General features: G+C 44.6%; 2 protein-coding genes across 2 annotated transcripts in view; one reads left to right on the top strand and one right to left on the bottom strand.

Moving 5' to 3' along the window:
• Positions 1-1166, top strand: part of LOC113217240 (guanine nucleotide-binding protein subunit gamma-e) — a gene marked incomplete in the record, with an annotated part of 29839 nt that extends 28673 nt beyond the window's left edge. Inside the window, 1 exon segment of the mRNA XM_052264032.1 lies at positions 1-1166.
• A 99-nt stretch (positions 1167-1265) lies between these two features.
• Positions 1266-7278, bottom strand: LOC113208401 (ATP-binding cassette sub-family G member 1). Its single transcript, XM_052264151.1, has 9 exons — positions 7183-7278; positions 6612-6799; positions 4671-4909; positions 4482-4577; positions 4254-4360; positions 4004-4172; positions 3817-3917; positions 3585-3740; positions 1266-3467 (listed from the first exon to the last, which is right to left on the bottom strand). The coding sequence occupies exons 1-9, from the start codon at positions 7276-7278 to the stop codon at positions 3102-3104; spliced, it is 1518 nt and encodes a 505-aa protein (XP_052120111.1). The 3' UTR covers positions 1266-3101.
• Between the last annotated feature and the right edge of the window lie 352 nt (positions 7279-7630).

The following is a 7630-nucleotide window of genomic DNA, read 5'->3' as shown; positions in this document are numbered from 1 at the left end:
CGACCCGCAGCTCCAGGTGGAGAGTGGGGTGGGAGCCCCGACCAAGAGGTGTGTTCATAAAACAAGTGCTTAAGTCGTTCCATAACAATAATAATTGTAATTATTATTGGTATACTGATGTTCAAAAGAATCATTAATCGTTATTGTTCTAAAAATTCCTGCAATGTGTTGTAAATCATGAAAATGCCATTTTCACACCTACCTTGATAAGTAAACATAATTTATGTCATTGTGCTAAGTTTTATTCCATTGTCAAATTTGTGTGTCTATTGTGTTATTGAGTAAACATGACTGCATGTCATACACAAGGGCTGCCCTGGATGTCATGAGTGCAGATGTGATTCTGATGAGTGATTTTTGAACATGACTGTGAGGCCATGTCTCAACGTCCTATGGGAAGCTGAGAATGAGCCCATTTCTATACTCTAGTCCAGTGGCGTGTCAGTGAACCATTGAATTAGTTGCAGTTGTCATCCTTCGTCCAAGTGAGTGTCCTGATTTTCTTTCACACAGGTATTGTCAATTTTCAGTACATTCCAGTAAACTGTACATGTTATTGTCTAGGTGTCTCCTTTTTGAAGTTTTTTTGTTATTCAATTCATGGAAGCTGCTTTTCATTATAAATCCATACAGATTTGATACCTTAAGAAAAGTTGCACGCCACTGTTTTATATTCATAGTCATATTCTGTAATCGTTCCATGTAGGTCAAATTTGTTACTTAGTGTTGATAATGCTATGTTGCTTGAAAGGTACCTCACAACAAAGTGATTCATTTTACATGTATGAATTGTTGTGAGATAGTGCAACAGCTCAATTCTTTCATAAATGAAATCAAATTTCTTCTTGGAAATTTTAGCCAAAATCTTTTGTTTAGTAGTTTTGATGAGTTCCAGCTTATAATATCCTAAACAGTGCAAACCATCTGCAACCATCTAAACTCATTAAGTAAACAAATATTAAGATGAGCCCAAAGATAAATTTTTGTTTAATGTAGGTAATATTGAGCATGTCAAACTTCTTCATGATGCAATAATGTTCAGCTATGGATATGGAATTGCAGTCTAGTCATATGATATTTACATTTCTAAGTTACATGGCATAGTTTGGGTCACATCTAAAATTTTATTTATCACATTAATCAATAAAATTGTGAAGAAATTTAAATGCGACAGTCTTTTTTAATTTTTGCTATGTATGTCCTATAAGGTAGTTTATTTGATGAAACGGAAGTCTGGTATATTGTGGAAAACAAAATGCTGGTGGTAGATGAAAAAAATCATTTAATACAAATTCATTGTGCACACAAAGTGCACTCAAGGACAAAATAACTGAAAAAAAAATTGCAGCACTTCTGTTTACAATAAATACAAAAGTATGAATAAAATACAGGACACATTCTCCATAGATCAGAGAATATTATCTACACACTAGCTTAGCTTGCTTCCAATATCACAATGGTTCAGCATCACATACGTTCATAGAAACATTCTCAAACGTAGCTGTGTTATACTACTAACAGATAGCAGGCAGGTACACATAAATAGTAAACTGGCAAGCTTGCTGTCAGCATATAAAGTAAAAGAAATAAATTAAGATGCAAATATTTGAAACATTTAAATCTGAAGTCTTGCCAAACACTTCTATTGTTAAATTTTGCAAAAATTAGATTATGGATCGGTGAACATAATAAAATAGAGAGAAGACAATGATGATGGTTCCAGACCATCAACAGACACAAGACATGAAATAAAATGAATACATATGTACAAAAATTGATTACAAAATGATTTAAAAAATCACTGGACATCACTAAACTATTCCCGGAGGAAAAACAGAAGGCATCATGAGATCAAATTGTAATTAAAATGGTAAGTCAGAGTCTAAAAATGTATTTAAATTTTGTTTCACCATCAAACTGATGTAGTCTATTGTGATCTCATGATGACCACCAAATCTTGTCAATGGGTGAATGAGCTATAATAATGGTTAAGTGAAATGAGGTGCCTGTAACATAGGAACATGACAGATGGATTTAAATATCATCACGCTTAACTTGTAACTAACAAAATGCAGAGAATGAACTGCTGTTATGCATCTTTGGCATGAACTCTCGCTGCATTAAAATGATTTCATTAATGCCCAAAATTCAAATATTTTCTCGCACAATTTTGGTTTAATAATAAAACAAAAAATCCGTTCTTTTCTCTATTGTCATAACTTTCAATATCAAAAATAGTGTAAATAGCTTTGATGAAAAGTACAGAAAAATAGAAGCTTTCCTATACTAGGTATGTGGGGATTTTGTGTGTTAGCTTAATAAATTAAGACTAGTCTCTAAAAGACTTGTTAACAGTATCACAAATTGCAGATATGTCCCAAAGGATATAAATTTGTCACAATGGCATCAATTGACGTCACTGGTAAAAACATAGTCATCTTGACAGCCAGAAATGAGGTCACGAGGACGCCAAATGATTCTCTCATTATGGAATTTCTAACAGTCAAGACGACTAAATTTTGACCAGGGACATATCACTTCATGTTGGTTGGACCTCCTGAGGTGGAAAGTAAAATTATTTCCTTGAGAGTTCTAAATTAAAATTTCTAATAAATGTACCACACATAAGCAAGAAAAGTAAGACACTACGCTGAAAGCAACTATAGTTGATCTCAATAGAGTTTGTCAGAAAGTCAAATGGTAACTGGAAACAATGATAAAAAGTATAGAAAAGTAAAGTTCTAGCATGAAAGTGGAAGGCAAGTACGTAATTTCAGCAATCATAATGGTTTTACACTGCTGCAAATCTGTATGGTTTGAATTTCTTACGTACTTTTTAGAAGTATGGCCTTCATAGGTAACATTACAACTTTACTTGATTTATGGGTATATTCATCCCAAATGAAAGGACTGAGAAACAAAATCACCGAGATGGATGAATTCTACTTATGAAAGATTAATGAATTAGTACACATTAGATGAGTCTTTCAAAGATAGTTCTTAACACAGGAAGAAATTAAACCTAATTCCCTAATATTTAAAGCACCATGGCCCACATATCACATTATGTCACATTTATACCAAAATAAAATGAACCTAAATTAACGTCTGTTTAGTCTGAACCAAATTACGAAGATTGTTATTATATATACAATTAAACAGAATACAACAATACTTGCTGTATTAGTCCAAAAGCTGACATCAGCAATATCCATTTCATTGAGGATTTTTCGTGGAGCTTTGTAATGGCAGTAATTTATTCCCCCTGCATGTGCTTTCATTCTATTATCGCAAGGCATTGCAGAGCGCCCATATGCATACATAGCATATACACATCCCTGGAAAGCTGCTCTGAAGTAAGATATGTGGTATATCCACATAAAAAAGTTAGGAATATCTCGGTACCAAATACAAAATCCAAAAATGGAAAGAACAACAGCAAATACTGGGCCAAGGAAAACAGATATCTGTAAAGAAAAACAACACCATAATTTTTATAAACTTGTAAAGATTAGATTAAGTCATAATAACTTCTAAGAAACTTTATGAAACTTTGAAAGGATATTTAATTTGTAAAGGCTTACTGTTATTGGCACTGTAGCACCAAAGAGGAATCCACAACTCTGCGCAGTCAAAGATGCTAAAGTTGCAAATGAGTAAAAGTGGATTATCCTGAAAAGATCAAGTGGCTGCCCCGTCAATACTATTGATGGAGCCAGGTAGGTTGCGCATAAAACAGCCTGTTGGAGGAAAATTCATGCATAGTAAATTGAGTCTAAAAGATGCGACTGAGTCAAAATCTGATGATGAACAAACCTGAATTGGTAACTCAATCAACAGAGTAGACATCAAGTATGGTCCCAGTTTATACCAGCGGTTGAAGTGTTCTCTGGTTAGTATTTCCACTTCCAGCGGAACTAAAAATTTAAGACAATATAATATTAATAAAATTACAAAACAGAAAATAAGAAATAAAATTTAGGTAACATGTGTTACTACTTACAAGCTAATGTGACAGCCATCTGACCAGTATACACCAAGAATAAACATGATCCATACAAGTACACTACATTAGCAAGTACATCATTTGCATAGGTGCCAACTCCACGGTACAGGTATCCAAATATAAGTCCAATGAAGACATGCATAAAGACTCTGAGGGCAAGTGCACTCTGAAACAAAAGAAGAAATTTGTAAAACAATTCACTCGTAAAAATTGAGTTTTGATAAAGAGCGAGCAGTTATAAACTCACCACATCACGTCTCATTATGACAATGTTTCTCATTAAAAGCAGATAGAATTGCATATAAAGTGGTGCGGGAGGCGCCTCACAAATTATGTCATCCATCAAAGTGGCATCTGCAAGAGAGTCAGAAACAATAACTAACAAAAATTCACAGAAACATTTTATGTTAATATTGTCTCTCATAGGTATATATGATCAGAACGTCAGAAAAGAAGAGTAAATTTAGTAACTCACCAGGAAGGACAACTGGTTGCCTGTTGGCGTTCTTTGCTGCAGCATCGGCAAGAGCGTTAACAGTCACGCCAAAATCACCCGTTGATACTTCCATCACTAAAGTGAAAAGAGACAGAATAGGAGATAAGTAATGGTCCTTTAATTCTTATTATGAAAATAATAATAATAATGGGAATAAGTGCCACTTACTGAAGTCAGCCGGGTTGTGGTAGGCTGGGCAGGGTAGCCCCTGCTGGGCGAGGAAGGGCACGAGGCCCTTGGTGTCGCCCTGGTACACGTTGTGGCCCGCCGCCACGGCGTACAGCTGGTCGAACATCTCGAAGAGCAGCGCGGACGGCTGGTGGATGGTGCAGACCACGGTGCGGCCCTCGGCCGCCAGGCTCTTGAGCAGCGACACGCACTGCGTCGTAGAGGACGAGTCCAGCCCGCTGCGCAGACAGGAGAGGGAAGACCATGGTCAGACAGGCACAGGAGGAGGAGACTCGGCAGGAGAGGAGGCGCCGGGACGGTAGGCAGCACATTCGACTCGCAGCGGGCAACGCTCCCGGCCGCACCTAGCCTCACCGGATCGTTACCGGTTGTTCGGTATAAAGTTCGGGCTTGGGGGCGTGTTCGCGAACGTGTTCAAAATTGAACCCAGGGGCGGTCGAGAAAGGGCTTTGTGAGGCTCGCTGTGCCACACGACCAAATACCATAATAACAACGGGGGGACGCCCTCGGGGGGAAGGCCAGCATGGGAGGAGGCTCTCCTCACGCCTCCTCATCATTCCATCGGCATTCAACCGGCACGCGAGGCGAGGCGCGGAGCGGCCGAGGGCGCAGCCAGGCGCAGCACGGCGCTGCCCACTCGAGTCCAAAATCCGTTCAATGCCGTCGGTGCGGCCGCATGAGGCATCATAGCGTTTGTCGTCGCCTTGCCGCGTCCAGTCCCGCCCCGCCTGCAGTGCATGCAGTCACGCTTCCTAGGTCAATGTTGCACTGGCCCGGGGCCGGGCGGCGCGGACCCACGGACCGATGCGGCTGATGCCTAGCTGACGCGGGCTGCCCGCCCCTGACCTGCCCTCCGCGCCGGCCGTGGTACCCGCTGCCCCCTGGGTACCCGCTACGCGCTGCTCCCCACTTAGAGACGTATGTAATAGTAATCAGAGTGATGTGGTGGCGATGTCGAAACACTTCGGCCCCCGCCAGCCTTGAGACGGGCATCTCGTTGAACCGTGTACGACGACGACCGAGAGGGGGGGGGGGGGCAGCAGCTTCCTGCGGCCCGGGCGGGTCCGCGGTCGCCGGCCGGTCCCGTTCTGGTGTCCAAGTTGATCTGAACCGGACGGCTGGGATCGCCGGCGCCCACCTTTGCAGGCCCGGGGCCCGGGGGCCCCCGTCATCCGCAGCGCGACAAACACAAACAAGACGACACTTCCGCCATGACCAGAACACGCGTCGTGTGTGCGGCCTTCTAATGGAGAACTACAGCACGGCCCGCCCCGCCCCGCCCCGCCCAGAGCTTATCACCCTACCTTTTCAAGTGCCACACTCCCACACTCGCCCTCCACGCTTAAGGGAGGCGCGCGCGCCAGCAGACACCCTCTGTTAGCTAATGACGATCAGCTAACACACGACTTTCTTTATTTCTTAAATAATTTTCCCCTCTGCCGCTTTATCTCCAGTTTTTTGTTTGTTATTTTTTTCGGTCGACGCGGTGCTGCGGCGCGGGGCTCGAGGCGCGGCCGGCGGCGCGTGCCAGAGGCTGCGGCCGCCCCGCCGGAGGAGCGACGAGTGCAGGCGGCCCCGGAGCTCGCTCCAGAGGTGGCCGGGCCGGCGCGCATACCTGTAACAGCGCGCTGGCAGTGAACTTGGCCCTGGCGGCCGCGTGGCGCGCTGGACCGGCTTGACGAGATCGTGCAGACTTGCGCCCGCCGCCGCCCCGCCTCAACCTTCCCCACCCACGGACCAGCAACGCTGCGCTCCCTCACCTCCCCTCCCCCCCAAATGACGTCACATTTACGTCACTTACACGCGCGCCCGCGGCCGCTAGCTGCCGGAGTCGTCCCGGGCCGCGCGACTGCAGCTGCTGCAGCTGACTGTGGGGGCCCAGGTAAATAACATCGCCTCACGACGCAGGTTTACACTTACGTGGTGGGCTCGTCCAGGAAGATGATGGGCGGGTTGCTGAGCAGCTCCAGGGCGATGGACAGCCTCTTCCTCTGGCCGCCCGACAGGCGGCCCGAGTGGGTCTCGGCGTGGGTGTCCAGCCCCAGCAGAGCCAGGATCTCCCCCACCTGCAACAAGGCGGCGGAGCGGCACGCATTAGCACAAAGACACTATTACCGGGGAACTGAGACGCACTTAGGCGGGCGGCTGTTCACTCCGTGTCTACCTCTCTGCCCCTCCCCCCCGGTCAGCGTCGCTGCGTTACGGCATCTGCATTTGTCACTTCTCTTCGGATGCATCCAGATACGGGATTGTCCGTCTGTTTTTCTCAGATTCATTTGGCTACTCAGCGCCTGCGAGACTCGGGGTAGGCCAGCCCGCAGTACACACATGCACTGCGGGCAAGATGTTGTCTACCTATCAGGCGGTTTGAGAGCTTGCAGGGGTTGAACTTGGCAGATTTGTAATGGCGAATGATGCCTACGTGGTGAGTGCATGGGTGTGTGATATCACCGGTGAGCACCATAGCTAGTGAGCAGCTTGAAATGTTTACCAGTTGCATTCTCCGTTTATTTTCAGTGAAGAAAAACGTGCTCGAGCATCTAGAGCGATTTGCTCCTTTAGGATAATACAGCCACATCAAAGCCATGTAGGTTCTATTTCTCAAGCAGCCTCGAGCGGTCACCCATGCACCTTGCACCCGCACGTGTCTAGACGCAAAGAGGAGAGGCAAATGGGCTGGGCGTGGAAGCTTATATTCCCAGCCCAATTTCGCCTGCCGGGCGAGAAGCGCGACGGGTATGGTAAAAGCTCGCCTGTCTTTTTATTTTTCGTGTCTCTAGTATTTTTGCGCTGACGCTGGATGCATACAGAGCAGGCTATTCTTTGACAGCGAATATAAAGAAGAAAGAAAATTGTTATAGCGCTCTCGAGTGGTTTCACAAAGTAATCGTCGTCTCATAAATACCCCATTTGTCTTAGTTTGCACGCAACCGTGCCAA

Source organism: Frankliniella occidentalis, unplaced genomic scaffold, assembly GCF_000697945.3.
Source record: "Frankliniella occidentalis isolate FOCC.00 unplaced genomic scaffold, Focc_3.1 Scaffold16, whole genome shotgun sequence".
Lineage (NCBI taxonomy): Eukaryota > Metazoa > Arthropoda > Insecta > Thysanoptera > Thripidae > Frankliniella > Frankliniella occidentalis.
The sequence above is the reverse complement of the archived record's forward strand: the minus strand, read 5'-3'. Positions and strand labels throughout refer to the sequence as shown.

Bases quoted from the DNA above. Each gene is read 5' to 3' on its own strand.
- LOC113208401 (XM_052264151.1), bottom strand. From the start codon at position 7,278: ATGGCTTTGATGTGGCTGTATTATCCTAAAGGAGCAAATCGCTCTAGA. The intron at 4,173-4,253 runs GTGAGTTTATAA...CTTTTGTTTCAG, and splicing joins TCATAATGAGACGTGATGTG to AGTGCACTTGCCCTCAGAGT. The intron at 3,468-3,584 runs GTAAGCCTTTAC...TTTTCTTTACAG, and splicing joins GTGCTACAGTGCCAATAACA to ATATCTGTTTTCCTTGGCCC.